Below are 22574 nucleotides of genomic sequence, written 5' to 3'. Positions count from 1 at the left end.
TATTATTGTCCAGGGTTTTGAAATGGCATGTCTGACAAGCTCGTATAGGTGTGATGGTCAGGTGTCCGCAGTATTTAGGTGATCTAGGATATAGTGTATGTGTGTGTGTGTGTGTGTATATGTGTGTGTACGTATATATATAACACTTTCAAAAGATGGTCAGCACTCCAGGTCTTTAAATTGACAATTTCATTTTATTCAAAGTCAAGTCGACGTTTCAGTCATTGCTGACTTTCATCAGGACATGTGTATGTATGTGTGTGTGTGTATGTGTGTGTATATATATATATATATATATATATATATATATAATATATTATAATGTATACCTATGTATATACTATACATTATCTTGTGATCAATGGTTGTACGCAGATCATAACACATTGATAACTATTAAAAAAGTTCAGCACAAATCTTAATGTAAATAGTAACCTTTATTGTACTAAACCGTATCTTGACTTGATCTGTATGATCATCATCCATCCATTTTAAAAGTAAACTACTGACTAATAAGCATCCTTAGCTGTGTGTTTATATAACTTAGAAATACTTTATTATATACCGTTTTACAATATGGTCTGATGACCCATAATTCCCTTTAATCCTCTAATTTCACATTAATCTACTTAACTGGTGCTTCATTTCCCATTATAAGCATTCATAAGAAAATCTTTTGTGTGTCTTTGCCTTTTGCGTATTGAAGGTTAAAGGCGTTTGAAGGTAACTTCTTTTCATACATCTTTGAGGTGACTCAGATATTAACTTTTACTCTGACATTTTATAAAAATTTCTCCTGAGCTGTGAATTTAAAATAAGCTCTAATTGAATCTACACTTTCCATATAGTTTAACTTTGGAAGCGTTCTTATTATTTGTCAGATAAATGCCACCTTCAACATATTAGAGACAGATGTCGCCAGAGACAAAAAAGAAGTTTAAAAATAAATGTTCGTAAGAGTTGAACTTTGCGTTAAGGGAAGTCGTCATTGCCATTGTCCCGTAATTGCATTCCAGAATAAAAGTCGTGAATGGATTTAAAACACCACCCTGCTTTAAGGAACATTCCTCTAAGAGAAAAGCTCACGTAGACGCCTTGTTTGCCAATTATTTATAACAAAAAAAAAAATAAAAAATATTTAAAACTTAGCTCTTGGGGGCTGCTATGTATTCATGCTAAATTATTGAGGTGTCAGCCTACAGCTGTTCGCCTGTTACGCTGCAACTTAACTCCTGTACATCTTACGGCACAATTTTCTCATTAAAAAACAAGTATTTAAAGCAAAGAAAAAAGAAATTTAATATATGTAATAGATTTGTCACCGTGGGAATTGTGCAGTAAGGTACAGTCGCATGCTGCAACAGAACTAATAGACACCGGCAATATCGACAAGATCGAGGCTCAAACGAAGGGTGTGCAGAAATAGTTTTTTTTATTTGGGTCCATAGACCCATAAAATCAAAGAATGCCGTTCAAATATACGGTATAAACGGCCAGCTAGATGAGCTAAGCATAAAAATAGGAGAGACTATATGGTTAACGCATTTCGCACAGAAAATAAATACCTAAAATAATGTAGGTAAGGAGATTATAGGTGATTTGGGGAGGGATAGAAGACAATAGGGAGAGGAGGAGAAGGAGGAGGGCGAATAGAGAGATAATAGAGGGTAAACAGAAAAGACGGGGAAAGAAAGGCAGAAGAGGGAGAAGGGAAAACATTTTGCCATTCAATGATGAGCACATGTGTTACTATATGGAATAAAATAAAAGTATGCAAAATGCATTACCATCTATCACATTATCAAGTAAATGCTATTCTCGTCACAAAAATCCAATTGTCAGCTCTACCCGATGATCATTCGTTTACAATTGGTGTGAAAAATTCATTAACGGGTACTCGTGCATTTCTTGTGTTCTCGCTGCGTTTCTAAGCCCTTCGATTTTGAAATCGGCAAAACGGAAACCATTCCGAAGACTTTGCTCCACCGTATTCCAGCATTCTCTATTTACTCATTTAAAACGGATCTTTTGAAAGGCTGTGACACTAACAGTTTACTTTTCCAGCCATATGTGTCTGCGCGCTCGCTGCCTACACAAATCTATTCCTGTCCCCCGGTGACAGAGGTTGCTAGGCAGGGCAAAATATTATGCATCGCACCGATCTGTCATCATCTGTTCATTATTATTATTGTATTGTATAGCGCCATCGTATTCCATAGCGGTGTACAAGGGACCCCAACAGAAACGTGAAGAATGACCCCTTTTCTGCATTGCTTTATACCTATGCATATTGGTGACCTTATGTATAGGACAAGGGTGCTCCCCCCCCCAGCTTCTCTCGAAGCTTTAATAGCACTATGTCCTGGTCCACATGTGGCGTTCTCTAATTCAATACGCATTCAATCTATTTAAGTAGCCCCACCTATGTAACATATGGTTAAATAGATTCCAGGTTCAGGTTGCTGCTTCTCCGTTCAGGCCGAACTGATGAAGAATACGCATATGAGATAAACCTCCAGGCTAGCAGCTTCCCTGAATAATAGAAAATGAACAAATGATTGCAAAGGACATTCTGCAGAAAAGACAGCGTGGCAGCATTCTTTACTGCCGTGTTATGTATATTTCACGCCTCTTAAAGATATTTTTTGCTTTAAAAATAAAATTAGCTTTATTTGGCTTATTATTCTCTTGCATTGTTTGATTACTCTGTTAAGAAGTTAAGAGTTATCATAATTAATCAAGGCGAGCAACGTACTAACGTTTAACCTTTTTCTACATTCCCATCATAAACCAAGAAAAGAATAGCTGCAGCCAGTGGAGATCGGGCAGAACGTTGTGCTTTACGATCACATCTCCACCTTAACCCCTTAATGACAAAGCCCGTACATGTACGGGCTCAAAATGCATGGTTTTCAATGGGTTTAGGAACCGCCCATTGTCCTTAAGGGGTTAAGTTAAACCATGAGATTTAGGACTGTGTTTATTTAGACGTTGGGAATGGTTACAGTGAAACTACACATGGATCAAAGAGTAGCTTTTCAAATTATGAGAATATATTGTAAATCAAGGCCCACATTGACAGGCCAAGGTCCAAAAGGTACAACCCTTGTGTGATTAATTAAAGAGTTATAAAAAAGGAAATAAAACCTTATACGAAATTCATGTGCAGAAACAGGCGTTGAAATAGACCTTGAAAAGGGGGAAAAACATAAGTATGAGAGAGCAGAACTACACTACATAACCAATATGTATGTGGGCACCGCTCCTAATTATAGAGTTCAGGTGTTTGAACCACACACAATGCTAACAGATATAAAATCAAGCACGTAAGCAGCCGTCTCCATAGTAATGTTGTATGTATGTTATTTGCAAACAGGAGGAATACCATAAATGTATTTCCGCTCAGTGAAATACAATTATCCTTAAAATATAATTCTGCATTTGTTTCCTATAACTGAATGCATATTAATGTTTTATACTTTTGTTCATTTAATTTTTTTTTTTTTTTTGTGTCCCCAGGAATCGCCATTTAATCCCGAATCCTTCAAGAACACAATTGTTTGTGAAGCTCCTAATAATAATCTCAATAAATTCAAAGGTTATGTGTAAGTATGTCCCAGAAAACTGTCCATCCTTGCTTTCAGTCTGTTGCTTTTTGTTTCTAATTTTTTTTCAAAGACTTCATGATGTGGCATCCGTACCCATAAAAAGAAAATTAAACTTATTGCACATGATTTGCTTTTTTGTTTGTAATATTATTTTTTCAATATAAAGAAAACATTTGGGCCCCAAGTTATGTATAAAGCTGGATATTTCACCTATGCATTAATTCAATAATGTATAGCTTTTTCATAGTAAGAATAGTGCCATGTATGCATTAAAGAGCAGTTTTGTTAAGATGGTATGCCTTCTTTTTAGGGATCAGCTCAGCGGGCAACGGACCGGCTTTGGAAACGAAAGTCTTCTTCTTCGTGGCTGTACTGTCCGAAACACGGAAGAGGCCATTGGTGTGGTGGTATATGCAGGTACGATTATTCATTTATGGAAAGCTGTGAAAGTACTGAACAGTAGGTATATTACGTCAGAGTCCTGCAGAACGTGCCAAATGCACACACCTTGCCGCAGTGCTTTAAGAGACACGAGTCACTGTATCTGATTTACGTTTGGTAGAAATTCAGTACGTGAATATGAAAACTGAAGGGTTTTTACAGTGTGAGCTTGCATCGTATTGACAGCCAGGTGATGGATGTCTCGGGCACAGAGCTGAATAAGCGGCACAAGGGGAAGTAGGGGATGATAGGTTTAGGGAGGCTACCTCTGGGCTACCTCAACCCAACATATTTCCCAGTTTGAGAATTGCTTTAATGTGTGGCTTTTGTTTTCTAGATCAACAGCCTTGTTGAACTTGTGTCCTTTTCACCCAATATTGATGTTTCTTTTTTTATGGTAGTGGTTCCATTTGTGTCAGCCTTTCATTTTATGACTTCGGCCGCTTTTCATTATATTTCTCTGTTTGTCTTGAGTTGCCCGGTTACATGTAATCGGTTTAGTGATACCTAAAATTTAATTGGTGTATTTTGCGTATTCCTGCATTAGACAAATGTAGTCACTACAATGTAGTCATTGTAACAAGAGAAAACAGCAGAAATGGTACCGACATGAACCACAGGGCAGCAAATACAGAATAACGCTTACATTAGTGTACTTGATAAAAGACTATTGCATGGTCCAGCTGTTTGCTTCACAATTCAGCACTTAGGAGGTCAAAAAATTATTTTTGGCTCCTTTACAAACTGTTCACTAACAGCAAGGAGCCATCTTCAGAGTCAAATGAGTTATGTCTATGGCTAGCTGCTTTTTGTCCATTGCGGTCCGTATCAATCCCATGCCTTTAACTGATAATAAATTAAAAATGATGAAATCCAGAAACGAAGTGGCTTTAGTTCATCAATAACAATGATGACTATAGCTTATTTTTCTTCATGTTGTCAGGACTCTGATCCCACTTATTTTTATGGATGCGTTATTTGTAATACGGGAGATTAATTAGAGTAAGGACTAGGAAGATCAACAGAGGAGGTCTGTGCAGGGGGGGCATTGTCCCCTTAGTTGATCAGATTTTACTATTTTATGACACTATGAGACGCTTCCACGTGTTTTCTTTGTAGAGTAAAAAAGGCTTTGGGCAGCATTTACAGCCTGACTGTATCCTTTCTATGCTCCTGTTCTGGACGTACTTTGCTGTCCGTGTTGGCATAAATGTATTGAACAGGGCTGGATTGAGCATTATTGTCTGTGCCCTTGTTGGATTTGGGTTGTATATTTGGTGATATATAAACATATAGAACAGGCACATGTCTATTGTTTTATGCAGGAATATTGCCCTTTTAAGTTGTTTTTTTTTTTGTTTTGTTTTTTTTTTTTTAAAGAACATTTTTTTAAACATTTCTGTTCTTAACCATTCTGCGTGATTTCCGTTCATTTCAGAAAGTGAAATTAAAAGAAAAAAAGAAATCAACCAGACAGGCTTGTCAAAATAATATGCAAATCTTACCACCAAGTTGCTCAGAGGGGTCAAAGTGGTTAATTAATACTTTTGATTCTGCTTGATTGCTGGGAAAAGCAAGCAGTATCATGCTGAGATATCTATGTAAAATGTGTCCATATATAAGTTTACGTATTAAAATTCTTGCTATTTGTGTCTTTTTTTCCCCCCAAGGGCATGAGACTAAGGCAATGTTAAACAACAGTGGGCCTCGTTACAAGCGCAGCAAGCTCGAAAGGCAGATGAACATCAGTGTTTTCTTCTGCGTTGGGATTCTTTTCATCATGTGTCTCATTGGAGCTTTAGGTTCTCATCTAATCTTATTTTTATTGGTTTTATTTATATATATATATATATATATATATATATATATATATATATATATATATATATATATATATATATATATATATATATATATATATATATATATAGCATTGTTCAGTTTACTCTAATGGGTCCGGAATTAGATCTGTCCCATTCTCCCATTCTACATGAAAGGATCTTTTTTTGTACAGTTAAGAAATGCTTACGTGTTAACCCCTGGTGCTATCTCCCATATTAAAAATATATATGTTCAGTGTAGAAACCTATACATATCTGCAACCTTAAACATATATGTTGCAGGTTCAAAACATGGCTTATACAACACGATTCTACGACCAAAGCAGCTGCTTTTTAATAGAAAGCATTGATTGTATTCCTAAAAAACGGTATATTTGCCATAATCCAGAGGAATAGCACAAAATCCAGCATTGTTGATGGGCCGTCTTTTCCTAAATATATTCTAACAGTGTTAGATTAAGTCGTTAACTATGATATGAATCACAAGCACTACAGTAACATAAAAGATATATACCTATACATACACTAGATGGATTTGGTATTACAATTAATTGAATTACAACAATTCCAAAAAGTTTAATTTTAGATCTAGATCTGACGCAGGAACTTGTGCAGCAAGTCATATTTATGTGGTCCCCAGATGTTCAAGGGAGCTAAATGTCGGGAAACATTCCCTGAAACTATGTTATAAATAAAAAAAAAAAAAAAAAAACCTAAACTATAAGGACTGTTGGAAAGATAATACTTTAGATATAACTACGCCTTGTTTGGATATAACTGTTGTGGCAGATATTATTACTGTATTTGTTATATTAAAATATCACTCTTCTTTTGTCTCCAGGCCATGGCATTTGGTCTGCCAAATTTGTGATCCATCCATTATTCGATGTCCCAGATGGTAATGGAAACTACTTTTCACCAGCTCTTGCTGGATTTTATATGTTTTTAACGATGATTATCCTACTACAGGTAAGAGATTAAAAGAATGTTACTCGCATATTCTAACTGTGTATCAACTATATCATAAACAAGGAATGTAACTTATTTGCTCGATTATAAGGCGACCCCAATTATAAGATGACCCCCTATCTGTAGCTGGAGTAGTGAACATTAAGCTGTTTTATACATGCAAGAAGAACAGGCAGCTTTTTTCCAAATCCATATGTAAATGAAATTTCTTCTCTCCCTTAGATTTTAATCCCCATATCTCTGTATGTTTCCATTGAACTGGTGAAGTTGGGGCAGATTTTCTTTCTGCACCATGACATCGATTTGTACGACGAAGAGATTGATAGGTCAGTTCAATGTCGGGCTCTAAACATCACCGAGGATCTTGGCCAAATACAGTACATATTCTCAGACAAAACCGGAACACTGACTGAAAACAAAATGGTATTTCGGAGATGCACCATTATAGGCAATGAGTTTTCCCATCAGGAAAATGGTAAGTCTCCATGCTTTTTTTGGTCGATATTTAGGTCATAGTCAAACTTTGTGAAAACGAGTCTCGAAAGTGTATTTAGGAACCCTGATTGTTGTCTTTAGCTCCTTCAAACATCTCGGCTTTAAGCCTGACTGAGTCTTAACAGTTGTTACAGAGGGGTAACATTTTGAAGCAACTGGTAGAGACCAGGCCTGGACCGGCCATCTGGGAAATCAGACAAATTTGTGAGCTGATGGCGGCCACACTTACCTTTACTGCCGACCCAGCGGAAGATTGGGTGCTTCCGCTTGTAGCGGCTGGCTGTATACGTGTGACCGCTCACTGCTAGAAAGCATACGTGTAGCACGCGGTTGCACATGTCCTGCTGGTGTCTGTACATCCATAAAGCCACCTCTCTTCCGCCGTCTGACCCTGATAGATACCTTTCCAAGTAGCGTAGTCATGCTCTCGTAGACGGTGCATGAAAAGAACCTTAACGGCTGTCTTCAATGGGATCCAGAGTTATTTTATTATATATTATTTGGAACAGTCATTTTTGAATACCATACAAGGCTTTAGTGGATATTAAACAACTGTTCAGACTAACATTTCTACAGCGCTAACAGTAAATTGATTGGTTGATAAATATTCCAATTAGCGGCGAATGTCCATCTGACTTAATGTTGTGGAAATTATGGAAATTCCAGCAATTATTGCCGTTTTCTCACATATTATTGTTAGCAGCACTTGTTTCACTAAAGCGGGAGACTGTGCAGGGAATAAAAGTACAGAAAATTGTCTGCAGTTCTTCGAGGAGCCGTAATTATTATAAAGCAAAACCTACTTATTTTGGCTTAAGTTTCCTGTCATTAAAAAACAAAAAAAAAAAACTTCTTACGGCAATATTTAAAATGGACGCTGTCGTTATGAGATCTTAAAGCTTTTCACCATAATGTAAAATAAATTACTTTTGTGTCATTTTGTTTAACCCCTTAAGGACAATGGGCGGTCCCTAAACCCATTGAAAACAATGCATTTTGAGCCCGTACATGTACGGGCTTTGTCATTAAGGGGTTAAATTTTGTTTAATTTGAAGTCTTTTTGCGTACACTTGCACAGGAAACTTTTTTTTGTTTTTGAAATGTCATCTAGATAATGGCTTTTCTTTTTTTCTGGATAAATGTACTATGTCTTACCAGACAGAATTACGCCAGATGTTGTAAGTGTTTTGTAACGGATATGTCTCCTAGAGAGTGAAAAATTGAAGAATGTTTACTATAATCATACATTTGTTTTTTTACCATCAAACGCGTTCAAAACATTAACAAGCAACTCTGCTTTCAAATGCCTTTGTCAAAAAGCATAATTAAAAAGAAATGTTCTCATACAGAGAAATGAATTTAATTAGAGAATTTTTTTTTATTTTTTTTATTCACAGCAAAACGTCTTGAAACCTACAAAGAAGAAGATTCTGATGATGAGGATGTGTCGAAGCTTAGAAACTTTTCACTACATGATCTTGCTGAGGGCAATCAATCCACTGTGAGACACAAAGGCACAAGAGCTTTACGACGATGCCATAGCGCTCGACCCAACATCCAAGGACACTTCCGGAAAAAGTCAGAAGGGCGGTTTGATCTCTCCCAAGTGGCTTTCAGCAGTCCGATCGTAAGTGTCTAAAAAAAAAAATTTTTGTGGCATAAAGAACCCAAAAGATCCTGTTATCCGTCCATATTTTATAACCAAAATTGATGTAGCTGTATATAGTAATGTAATAGGTTTTATGATAGTGTTGATTATATATATTAAAATATTTAATATACTTTAAAGTACTGTTGAGGGAAGCAGGTGGTTTATCATTTTTTTTAAATGTTATAATTTTGTAACTACCGTATTTATCGGCGTATAACACGCACTTTTTTAACTAAAATAAAAAAGTAGGTAGCTGAAAACCTACCTGCGTGTTATACGCCGATAAATCCTAGAGCCAGTGGCGGAACTACCGGGGTCGCAACTGCGACCGGGCCCTGGAGTTCTGCCAGTCAGGGGGGGCCCAAGGGGTGCCGAGCGGTTGCTGAAAACGACCGCTCGGCAACTCTCGGGCCCCCCTGACTGACAGAAATCCAGGACTCCTCTGCTGGCGGCCGCCTGCCGCCTGCCTCAGCCGCCTGCCGCCTGCCTCAGCCGCCTGCCGCCTGCCTCAGCCTCAGCCGCCGCCTGCCTCAGCCGCCGCCGCCGCCTGCCGCCTGCCTCAGCCGCCGCCGCCGCCTGCCTCAGCCGCCGCCGCCTGCCTCAGCAGCAGCAGCAGCCGCCGCCTGCCTCAGCCTCAGCGCTTCAACTCCTGTGTTGGAAGCGTGAGGCGTTTGTCTCGGGTGCCGGCGCTCAGCAGTGAAGCGCCGGCACCCGAGACAAACGCCTCACGCTTCCAACACAGGAGTTGAAGGTAAGTGACCGGGGTGGGGTTAGGGAGAGAGAGGGGAGATCCTGAGAAGGGGGGTTAGGGTGTGTGTGTCTGAGTGTGAGTTTGTCTTACTGTGTGTGTGTCTTACTGTGTGTGTGTGTGTGGTTTCCCAGATAGCAGTGATTCTGATGAAGTTTTTTTTGTTCAGTTTTTTTGTTCAAAAATGGGGGTGCGTGTTATACACCAGTGCGTGTTATACGCCGATAAATACGGTATATGTCTGATCTAACGCTATCTCTTTTAGCTATATATAATATCACATATGTAGGAAAAATTACTGGTTCATAATTTGGCTTGCAAATCCGTGATGACTGGGGAATCCTATGGGTAATTAATCGCAATCCGCTTCAGCTACAACCAGTCCATTAAACCATAAGAATCCAACATAGGCACTCCAGTGCATACGACAGCTGTGTGGCCCCTTTACGTTTCCGTGGTGTTCCTTTAGCCAATGCATGGGGGGGGGGTATTCATTTGCCCCTGCAGATATACATTTGCCCCCAGCTACTTAGTGTGCAGGTGTTGTTCAGCCAAACATATATCTCTGCCAGCGATATAATTACTTACCGCCAGTCGGCTCCGGCTCTGGCTCTGCAAATGCTGCAGGCCGGGGTCGGATCGTTAAAACGCTCACTTTGCATAAGGCATAGTTACATTGATGTAATTTCCATTTAATTTATATATTATCGCGCAGGGCCCCACGCACTCCAATTTTTAGCAGAAAGCTGTCAAGGTTGACACGTTTTTAAAGCAAAATCTGTAAATTAAAACGTGTTGAAAGTCATGGTATAGTGAAAAATGTGTGTTTAAAGGTGAAAATGTTGCATTCTATTAAGGCTTCGTCTTATAATTCTTTATATATATATATATATATATATATATATATATATATATATATATATATACTAACCAATAATAACCAACACACCTACTTTTTATGTCTGTTTTTTTTTGTAGCAGATGCGATTATGTGTCGAAATTGTAGTAATCCTTACAGATTATTTACAAAATGCTAATTTCTTACAAACAACAACAAAAAATTGCTGCAGATCTGGCAGGCTTATTTACATTCTCCCCCCCCCCGAGTTGCAGCGCAGAATCAGTTTTATTTATCTATAGTAACAGAGATGCGTTTGTACCTTTCCAGTAATGCTTCACTTGCCAAAGAAATCTTTCTGCCCATCCATCCAATTAGAATCAAATTTAAGGGGAAACATTATTCACATATTTGTCATGCATCGCATAAAACCTCTCTGGTTCCACTATGCAGAGTCGAGAGGATGCTGTAGAATGCAGGATTTTAGAACGATTTCAAAAAAATATCATAATTATATATTTACCTCTTTTGGAAACCATGTAGTAATCTGGATTGATGAAAGCTTCATCTTTTGCGAAGCTTTGTTGGTGTTTATGTATTATGTTATTATAATATTATATATGTATAATATATGGGGGGGGGGGGAATTATGCATAAATGAAAATAAATGATGTATCTGTCTAAGAAAGATCTCCAGGTAATTATGCGTGTGCATGTCTAAATAGGAACCATTAAAAATCAGTCAAACTGTATTATTAGTAATGAACCTTCCTGTGCGAGACTTCAAAAGGAGGCAGGATGAATGTCGCCCTAGCGCATGCACTTTATAATGAAGCTTTAAAGACCCATAACATAATTAAGGGGGATTAAATGTGGTCGATCAAAGCAATTTGTAAATATAGTTACAGTATACTGACTTTACATGCTGTTAATTTAGTTCCAAATGCTTTTGGTATATAGCACTTTTATATTGAGTCATGTAATGAATAGACGCTTGGTTAATGTGCTGTTCGCAGAATATTTCCCACTTATGATATAATAATTAGTGGTTTCATGGAACGCCACATGCTGTGCTATGCGAGTGTAGGGTTCACAAGTCACCCTACTGCTTTCACATACCTAGAATGATGTAGCCAGAATGAAGTACCCATTAGGATTTTCTTAAGTAATGATTGATTAACACTTGAAAAAAAATGCCCCCCCCCAAAGAATAGCTTAGTGAATGAACAGTGAATAGTTAGGCCGGGTACCTCGTTCTGGCTGCATAATCGTAACGTGAACATTATCAAAGATGTGTTAACGTTAATGCACAGTAGGGAGACTTATGAGCCTAGAACCCTTCTGTAAGAGGCAGATGGAGCCAAATTATGGTCATGTATGGAGCCAAATTATGGTCATGTATGGAGCCAAATTATGGTCATGTATGGAGCCGAATCATGGTCATGTATGGAGCCAAATCATGGTCACAAGGCATGTGAACCAATACAATCAAGGATCTATACATTGAATGTAAAGATGTTTTAGATGTGACATTTACTTAATAATACCCCGTTAGAAGCATTTCAATACATAAACGAATTTAGCGAATGACATATAAAGCCGTATATAAGCCATTCTTTCATCTAGATTCAGGAGATAATGGATGTCATTAGATGTGAAGAACACAGAGCCGCATGTAGCCCTAATTTGTTTCATTAACATCTTGCAATAACCAACACACTTGCTGGGCAGGAAAATGTCTCTCTTCTGGGACAAATGCATGACTCTTTAAGAGTACATAAGTAACGTCTAAATATTTCATATTATCGGCTGACGTAACCTTCTCCCCATCAACCGTGAGAAAAAAAAGCCTGTATATAAAAGCTTATACATATTGTCTGTTTTAAAGTGTAGCATTAATACACCCACACGCACCTTCAAGAGCATGATTTGGATTTAAAATCAAACATATTCAAGAAAATAGCAGTCTTTTTGCCAAAGCAAATTACAGTGAAAAGTTTATTAAAATATCTGGGAAACTTTTGAAAACGGAATAAAAAAAAAAAAAAAAAATGCTGACATTGAAGAATTAAATGATAATACAATCAAACGTGTTGACTGCAGAATCAATTCTGCTAATTGGGACACAACCTAGCAAAGAAACGAACATTATGGAGCCTGTGAATGCAGAAACTGTGGAACTGTATACAGTTCTTCTTTCCAATAGACGAGAAACCTGATATTATTTAAAAAAAATAAGCTTTTTCCAAATTCAATGGTTTTTTTTTTTTTTGGTTTTTTTTTAAATTAATATTCAAAATGTTCAGATGTAGAACTGCATTTTCCCCCAAAGGAAACTAACGGATATGTATATTTTTTCCCACAGGAGAAAGATGTGACCCCTGACAACATGTTGTTGAAGAAGGTTAGAGAGGCATCCGTCCGGATTGAAGCTCTCTCTCCGGTTAAGGCTCAAAGTGGCACCAAGCCTTCGAATTCCCCTTATATCGATTTCTTTCTTGCTTTAGCCATTTGCAATACAGTGGTAGTCTCCACAGCAACTGAGCCAAGGCAAAGGGTAAGCCCGGTGGACATATTATTTATTAGACTTCATCTCTCTTATACCGTCTGCTTACTATAGCCAGAAGAATGATGCAGAATCAAATTTTCTTTTTGTTCCAGTAGTTCACAACAGTTCCCACAAGCAAAGTCAAATTGTGTGCTTGTTCAGTAAAATAAGAATAAAACCATTAAAATGAATCTTTTATTTATATAGCGCCAACAGTTTAGATACAATAGCTTGGCCAAGAGACTGTTTTTGCATTGGACAGAATTAAATTTGTTACTGAAAATGTTATTATCGAACAGCACAACGTAAAAGGGTCCGTATGTCCTGTTAACATTATATTTGATTTAGTATTTCTCAAAATATTGTACCGGTCTCAGACTGGATTAAAAAACACCCCCTTTTCTGCCGTGGTCATCCTTATCATCAACCCAGCATTCAGAAAGAAAGTCCAACGTTGAGTGAATGAGTCCTATTTGGGTTGTGTGGAATTGGCTTGGGTACTGCTGCAACCAATTGTCATCTCCTCTACCTCTCTACATTGCCTGCCTCACGTGCTTAGGACAAATAGAAAATATTTGTTTGAATGCTTTTTTTGGTATTTGTAACATTTGAAAGCTAATGCATCAGAGGATGAGGGTTTTATATATTAATACCCTTTCATAATATGTAGAAGTTGCAGTATCTATTATGAAAAAATGTTTTTATGTCTTCTCCAGTTAATCATTAGCTCATCAAACATCTGTTAACATTTTATAGGGAACAGTTGCCTGTTAACAAGTATTCTGAGCACTACGTCAGAGTTCCACAAGTCTTCTGATCCCAATTTCTCATCTGTTTTAAGACTGTCTTTCCTTGTTGTCCTTTAAGGTTACTGGACCACCATTGTTCAAACCAGCAGGGACACCTTTAGACAAAGTTCAGCATTTGTTTCAAAAGCTGAAACTACTAAGATCGAGTCAGTCTTCTGCTTCCACCCCATCAAGTTCCGATCCTGGAACACCTTCAAAATCAAAGAACAATAAAATCAGTCCAGCCTCTGGATCAGATGAGGTTTCCAGGTCAAGCTCTGGTGAAGCTGAATTAGGAGCAGGAAAAGAGGATTCTTCAATTAGCAAGAACAGCAGCAACAACTGTATTGAAGAAATGTATGCGAATATTTCCCCATTTAATATAGAAGATGATTGTTGTTATGAAGCAGAAAGTCCAGATGAAGCTGCCTTGGTTCATGCTGCCAGAGCATATAGCTTTACTCTTATGTCCAGGACACCTGAACAAGTGTCTGTGAGGCTTCCACAGGGTACTCTTCTCACATTTGAACTCCTCTATACGTTGGGCTTTGATTCTGTCAGAAAAAGAATGTCGGTGGTGGTCCGTCACCCAATCACAAGAGAGATAATTGTGTACACCAAAGGGGCTGATTCCGTCATCATGGATTTACTAGATGACCCAGCAAAAGGTAAATGTCTATATACCTTGATATGTGCCAAGGGACCAAATGATAAAGGTTGGGTTATTTAAATGGCTACCCCAATCAATTAATTAATATCCACTTTTCATAAGCAGTTCCTATATGTGTGTATATTCCTGTGTAGATAAGAAATTGTAGAGTAAGATGAATGTTATTTTCATTAGTGCCAAGATTAGCTCTCTCCCAAGATATCTCGTGATTGTATGTGATTGACTCTGGTTCATAGGATATGTTTATGTGGCTAGCATATTTTGGTTTAATGGTTTAAAAAATACCCCTAGATACAGTTATTCATTGACAATGTTAATATTTTACAGCTAATATTACTGACGAAAAGAGACTTAGGAAACTTCAAGCAAAAACCCAGCGACATCTTGATTGGTATGCTAGAGATGGACTGAGGACACTCTGCATAGCTAAAAAGGTAAGCAGTGTTGTTTTGATGAGTAGTGCTGCCTACGGCAGGGCCCGGGCCTCCTCCACAAGATCAAATTATGAACACTTGAATTTTCTTTGTGAAGGGGGCTCTTGGTAATTGCAGCATAGCACCAATGATTACTTCTGTAGGCTGCCACCCTTGGCCTAGTTTACTTAGGATGAAATAAGCCAGTCAAAGCTGCTGTTCCACCTGGATTATGTTTTCCCCAACTTTCCTAACTATTTAAGTTATGTACTGCTTTTGTTTACATGTTAAATGAATGTATTCCTGTTTTTAAAGAATGTACCGTCTTTCCCTCAATTTCTGACATCACACATGGGGTCATCTGCTAAGCTGTAGTACATAGAGGAAGACTTTGTAAAAATGACAGACAGGACTCGGTTCTAGTATCCCGATAAACATTTTAATGCAGTTTTATGTGATGGGGGATTTAAGTGCATATATATATTGAAACTCTTCACTTGTGTACTGAATCTGTAAATTGAGAACCATTAAGTTAAGGAGCCAGCAATGGGCGCCATGTTCTTTGCAATGTGACAAAATAGTCAGAGTTAAAAATAGAGGTAAACTAAAATATTAGAGCTGTAAAGTTGGTTCCTGGGGCAAAGACTGAGGTCACGCACCACTCTGACCTCACTTCCACTTTTATAAGGAAAATGAAGGGGGTATAGAGACATAGCAGCCATGTGGCTGAAGCGTTCCCCCTCGCCTTACCGCACCTGTGCCAATAGCCCCTTTTGCACCATGGAAGTTATGGCCCTGTAACCGTTGTCTGGAATTGTATTTTTTGACTATGAAATATTACTAATCATGTAAATCAGTTGTAGATACCGAGCTGTCATATCTTTCCTTTGCCGCATACAGTAAATAGTCTAATGGAAAGATATATTAACATTTTTTATCATTGCATTGATTCTCCCACTGTAGGTTTTAAGCGAGGAGGATTTTACAAGGTGGTCAAATTTCCGCGAAGAAGCTGAAGCTGCCATTGAGAACCGAGAGGAGCTGCTTATGGAGACTGCCCAGCATCTGGAAACTAATCTCACCCTGATAGGTAGTTTACTAAATGTCTCTATCTAGGGCTGTATTCATCAACATCAAATTAAATGAGCTCTGTTCTGTAGTTGCACTAAATAAAACAAAAAAAAAAAATAATATATATATATATATATATATATATATATATATATATATATATATATATATATATATATATATATATATATATATATATATATATATATATATATATATATACAAGCTCCCATAGCTATCCCATAGTGGATATAAATAAAGGGAGATAATGTTCATATACCTGTGCTTTTCTGTTGACATATATATATAGTGCTGTAACATTATAATTATACTGTATCCAGTGTTCATATGTTTCTCAACCTTTTCCTGTGATATTAGACAGTGATCCTGTGATGCAATTTCAAGATGTCAGAGGCATTTGTAAGGAAGTATGTAAGGAAGCTATCTGGACTGGGAAGAAATAAATAAATGAAGATAATACTAAGGGAGAGAATTAGTAAAACTAAATAGGGATCTGAACATGAGGAGAGCACTGAGTTGCTACTTACATCCCATCTGTGGGAGAACTGGCCATATAACCCATAGACATATCATAGTTTGATAGTCTTGATATTTGTATTGCCTTGTATTTGTATGTATGGATATGGCACTTATTCTTCAAAACATCAATGTAACACACACACACATATACATACATATATATATATATATATATATATATATATATATATATATATATATATATATATATATATATATATATATATAATTTTTTTTTTTTATTGTGGAACTCCCTAGGTTTTTCTCTCTTGCTAAATGCTTACTTTTACCAAGATTATTTCCTTTGGTTATATAGTTAATATAGCGATGTATTTTGCAATTGCTTGGTCAGCCTACAGTTTGTTTAAGTTTCATGTAATGTAATGTTTTTCCTAGGGAAGTTTAGGACTTGATCTTTTTTTGTCCATCATATGAATGATCTATAAACGAATGTCTTTTCATTCATTTACCTAGGTGCTACAGGAATAGAAGATCGTCTACAGGAAGGCGTGCCAGACACTATCGCTGCCTTAAGAGAAGCGGGCATTAGCATCTGGGTATTAACTGGCGATAAACAAGAAACTGCCGTTAACATTGCATATTCATGCCAGCTTCTAGAACAGAGTGACACTGTGTTTACCATCAACACTGAGACCAAGGTGCGTTGTTTTATGCAAGCAAATTAACTTGGGCAATGTTTTTTTTTTTGCATCATATAATAAAGATGATATTAAGCTTATTTATCAGCATGCTGATGCCCAAATGAAGGCCAAAGTTCGGTCACAGTGTAATAAGGACTGTCAAATACAGTATTCTAGAGATGCATTAAGATTCCCTGAGACCCTAGACAGGGCGGCAAATGTATTACCCCATCCTTGCACCCCAATGCTAGATTTACAGTGAATATGTATGACCTTAGTAATAGCAGCCAACTGTAAGGCCGTAGCTTAGGTTGCCTTGCGGTTCCCATCTTATGAAGTCATCCATCTCCATGCACTCTCCCTCGATTTCCCTTGCTCCCCCCTAAGCCTTTAAAATTCTCATATCTCTAGAACCTTTCAGAATACTTTGCATGCTGTAAATGTGCATACAGCAGGGGTGTCCAACCTGCGGCCCTCCAGCTGCTGCAGGACTACATCTCCCATACTCCTCAGCCAGCCCCTTAGCTGAAAGAGCGTTATGGGAGAGGGCTGCAGGTTGGACAACCCTGGCATATACGGTAAGATATCTGGTAGTGGTAGTTGACCTCCAGATGCATAGAAAGAAAGGAAGCCTGGATGTGGATGATGGCAGCTTAAAGTGTTAATGCAACCATATAACTGTGTAGCCTGCATACTTATATGAGCCATGCTTTCCGAGGAACCAATGTGTTTTTTTATAAGAATTGTTCTCCTGTTTTTGATTTATGAAGTGCTTCCATACGATCGTTAACCTCTTTATGGTAAGGATGAATACAATAAAACAAAAATACTGATAGTACATACATGTCTTAAAAGTTGAAGGAGGAGAACAGATCTGCTTATTAGGTAGTTTAAAAGAAGACGCGTATATTGACAAAAATTCACAAAGAATTTTTTATAATGTCAACACCCAAGAGTGGTCATGACAGTAAATGACGATAGCCAAGCCAAATTTAGAACTGGTTTTGTTTCCTTTGGAACACGAAAGAACACGGTAACATTTCAATGAGAAATGTACACAAGACATTAGAACTATTTTCCTTAAAGGAGTATTTATGAAAATGTTGATTGCACCCGAAGTCACCACACCCTTCCCTCTGTGCTGTATCAAGGGTATGCGACTTAAAAAGTAACTAAATAGCAAAAAAAAAACCAACCAATATATGTAAATATGCCAATAGATGCCTAACTGCAGCTCAATAGAAGACTATTTTTAGATACACAAGCCTGTTCTTCCACATTGTGTGCAATAACATAATGATTTTTACCTTCTTTTCTGCATATGCATTTATATCCATTATGTTTTATATTATGTTACTATCACTGTAAAATGTCTTAGTGATAAGTGTGCAAGAAGGCAACATAAACACTTACCCACTGGATAGCCTTGGTAAATATTATGGAGTTATATAATATATACCATATTGGCTCAATAAAAGTCTGGTGCTATTTTAAAGAAAAATGTAAAACAGTATTTTATCTATTAAACAGGAATACATGTATTTTAACATTTTTGGTATCTATTATGCGGTTAGTCAGTATATGTTATATATAAACAGAAATTTGGAAAACCAATAGCCATTTTAAGGCCCCCCTTAATTCATCATGCACCTTACTTATATATATATATATATATACCTCTCTGCCCCCCAGATATGCTTTATGCCCCTCAGATATGCCACTTTGCCACCAGATATGCTTTATGCCCCCTCGAAATGCCACTCTGTCCCCAAGATATGCTTTATGCACCCCAGTAATGCCACCCATCTTGTCTACGTGGATGGCGCAGACGTCCACCAGCTGCCGGAGAGAAGGATCCAGATACCCTGCAGCGCTGCGGGGGATCTGGATCCTAACCCTGCAGCTTTCCCGCAGCAGGGCTAAATGAAAGAAAAATAAAAAAAAAAACACCCGCCTGGTGCCCGGAACTGCATGTCCCTGGCGTCGGACGATACGAATGGCGCATCCCTGCGCTAAACCCCGAATATAGGCCACACCCCCACTTTAAAGACTTAAAGTGTGGGGGGGGAGTGTGGCCTATATTCAGGCAAAACGGTATATTAATGAAAAATATAGTAATAATAATAAATAATATAGGCGTTCGGCAGACATAAAGGCATCCCGGACAATTCCTTCCATTGACTTCCTGGCCAATCTCCGCTCCTGGGCTATAACATCATATCTTGATGCTCTCCAACAAAATAGGAGCACGGAATGTGAGGGAGGAAGGGTCTGGAGAGGTCTGTGCTGGCAGCTGCCCAGACCTCCACTGGATTATAGCGTTTTGGGGGCACAAGGGAAATCTTCCTTGGTAAGCATAAACACAAGACAGCAGCCCTTTTTTCAGTGCAAACCATAAAGTTTGAATTGCACAAGTAGCAGAAATTGTTTTCAGTAATGTTGCTTGCGCCCTTGACCTTCAGGATTTGTTTCCATGGTACAAGCATCTAGTAAACATAAAGGGATCAATAAACACAAAACCAATCTGGACCTGCTGTCATATGTGAATAAAGTTGAATTGCAGACCTAAAAGTACGGTACATTCCAGCCATCATGTGCACTTTAATGCATATGACAACTGAGCGTAACCCTGTAACATTTTTTGCATGCAGTTGCATGGAGGGATCCATCAATATCCCCTTTATGTGCTTCACTACCTTTCTCTGCCACCCAGCCAGTTACTTGGACCTTCAAAGTGAATAAAGAAGTCCAGTGAGTTGAAACCACAACTCTCCTGCAAACACCCGACAATTTCTTTAGTTTGTCGAAGTGAATTGCTGCATCAGTACACAAATAAATCTTCACATGTTTAGCAATGTAATCGCTTCTAAGTCTAAAGCAGGATATGCCCTTGAGAACTATGTTTAATGTATATTTTGTGCATTTACATTTTAGGAAAATATCTGTTTCTTTTACAATAATAATATGCCCTCGTTCCTTATTAATACCAATTTCACTTTTAGTTATAGCCCCCACTCATAACTTCCATAGGCTTTGGCCCATTTGCGGGGTCACAAAGTTCCGACGGTTGACGCCGAATGATGTAGCAGGGTCCTTTCAGCACCAGCAGGGCTAAATCAACAGCCTGGTCACTGCTGTGATTAGACAAGGGTTAAAAGCACAGGGAATTACATATGAAACACTTTGCTTTCCAGGAGGAGAGAAGTCCTAAATACTAAAACCGTTTGCCTCGTTAATGTCTAAAAAGTTAGGATGTTACCGCCCTTTACCTCTCATCATTGAGAAGAAGGCATATAGTAGGTACAGAGTATGTAGCATTTATCTGGCACCCAAATAGTTAAATAGTTTTATGTGCTCCATGGAAATCTATATAATAATAGGTCACATAACTAATTTAGAGTGTCATAAAAATGACTGCATTACCGTATTTAGAAGCAGTAATTTCATTATTTCCATAAGAAAAGCAGATTAACAGGAGAAGAACTTGTCAGACAACCCATTTAGATGCATTGTAATTGTAATTACAATTCTCTTGCATGCTGATGTCACACAAAGGCATTAACAACGCTGCGGCTGCTATAGAAAAAAAAAAATGAGAAGTGTTGAGAAAATGAAAATTAGACAGCGTTGTGTTATATCACAGAAACAGAAGAAACCCGGACAAATCTATTAGTATTCAAATATTCTTATTTTTACTAGAGCAAAATGTTAACATCTTCTGGCATTACTCTTCTCCCTATAAAGATTTACATGCTATATTTTGGTAAAGGTGCTAACTGATGTATAATGGATTGCAAGCTTTCAAGACTATATTAGTCTGTTCTTCAGGCATATTATACATTTGAAGCAGAAATGGCTTTTACATTTATATAGTATGTATGAACCATTTTTGCTTCAAATGTATAATGTGACTGAAGAAGAGACCGATATAGTCTTGAAAGCTCGCAATCTTTATACGTCGGCCAATAAAGGGATCACCTTTACCAAATTTACTTTCTTTTTCTATGGCTCAACCTTTAGCTCTAATGGTAAAGAATGTCAGGAACTCCCCATTTCTTACCTCTCATTCACTCACACCCCTTTTTTTTTTACCTCTCATTCACTCACACCCCCTTTTTACCTCTCATTCACTCACACCCCCTGATGTCTTAAAGGTGAGAGAGTTGGTCTTGTTTAGTAATAAATCTGTGGCCTCAAGTTGATTTCTTTGGTAATTGTTGACATCCATGAGTTTAACTCAACAGTTGCAAGTCTGCACTTCACAAGTCCAACAGGTAGTCACCATCTGAAGTCAGTGCCATTCTCTGGGAACACTTTCCTGTTGCTTGATCTCTGACCATTGGGCATCGATCCTGGATTGTAGACATACCTTGATAATCACCACCATATAAACTTGTGGTGAATTATCCTCAAAGCTCAACATCTAGGAGAAATGGCTGGCTAAAGTTGCTAAATGTTTGGGATTTTTTTAAATTTTGTGTTTTGTTCAATTGCAGGAAACTTGTGAGTCCATCCTGGACTGCACTCTTGAGGAAATTAAAAAATTTGACACTGAAAAAAAGAAAAAAAGTGTATTTAAAAGACGCAGACAAGAAACGTCCCCAGAAGTTGCGATGTCTCCTCCAGAAGTTGGGCTGGTGATTGATGGAAGGACATTAAATGTTATCTTTAATGGAGGCTTAGAAGACAAATTTCTGGAGTTGACAAAGCGCTGTCGCTCGGTTTTGTGCTGTCGAGCTACCCCTTTGCAGAAGAGCATGGTTGTGAAGTTAGTACGGGACAAATTAAATGTCATGACACTTTCCATAGGTAAGCCTCTACTTCTAGCCTGTTTTGTATTAGTGAATCACTTAAAAATACTTTGACCAGGATACTTATATTTGTTTATATGTCAATTAAAATGTTGCATAATAATACAATTTATAACAAATAAAATCTGACAGTTTGTGTATTTTGTTGGGGTTATTTGTGCATATTGTAGAACACCAATGTGTCAAATAACTCATTTCCAAACCATTACATGGACTTTTACATGAAGTTTTGTGAAACTTTTGCACCTGACCTTATGGTAGAGATGGGCAAGCTGGTTCAGTTAATGGAATCTAACTTGGCTTGTGGTCCTAGTATAACTTTTCTGTATTGTATCAAAGCTCATCGATCATTATAAAATGAAATAAATATTTATACACACCCAACGCCACAATAATTGGAAATTCTTTCAGGTGATGGTGCTAATGATGTTAGTATGATCCAGGCTGCAGATGTTGGAATAGGAATTTCCGGTCAAGAAGGCATGCAGGTATAATCCCTTA

At 37.8% G+C, this 22574-nt stretch overlaps 1 protein-coding gene across 1 annotated transcript in view; it reads left to right on the top strand.

Annotated features, from left to right (window-relative positions):
* Window positions 1–22574, top strand: part of ATP10B (ATPase phospholipid transporting 10B (putative)) — a 124783-nt gene that overhangs the window by 94151 nt on the left and 8058 nt on the right. Inside the window, exons 5-17 of the mRNA XM_053462249.1 lie at window positions 3520–3605; window positions 3919–4025; window positions 5720–5851; window positions 6732–6859; window positions 7082–7334; window positions 8752–8981; window positions 12957–13148; window positions 14007–14595; window positions 14925–15031; window positions 15974–16100; window positions 17096–17280; window positions 21759–22071; window positions 22485–22561. Coding sequence (XP_053318224.1) covers window positions 3520–3605; window positions 3919–4025; window positions 5720–5851; window positions 6732–6859; window positions 7082–7334; window positions 8752–8981; window positions 12957–13148; window positions 14007–14595; window positions 14925–15031; window positions 15974–16100; window positions 17096–17280; window positions 21759–22071; window positions 22485–22561 — 2526 coding nt within the window. The remainder of the gene's footprint in view (window positions 1–3519; window positions 3606–3918; window positions 4026–5719; window positions 5852–6731; window positions 6860–7081; window positions 7335–8751; window positions 8982–12956; window positions 13149–14006; window positions 14596–14924; window positions 15032–15973; window positions 16101–17095; window positions 17281–21758; window positions 22072–22484; window positions 22562–22574) is intronic.

The sequence above is a fragment of the Spea bombifrons genome, chromosome 4, assembly GCF_027358695.1.
Source record: "Spea bombifrons isolate aSpeBom1 chromosome 4, aSpeBom1.2.pri, whole genome shotgun sequence".
Taxonomy (NCBI): Eukaryota; Metazoa; Chordata; class Amphibia; order Anura; family Pelobatidae; genus Spea; species Spea bombifrons.
This window is presented reverse-complemented; position numbering and strand designations above follow the sequence as displayed.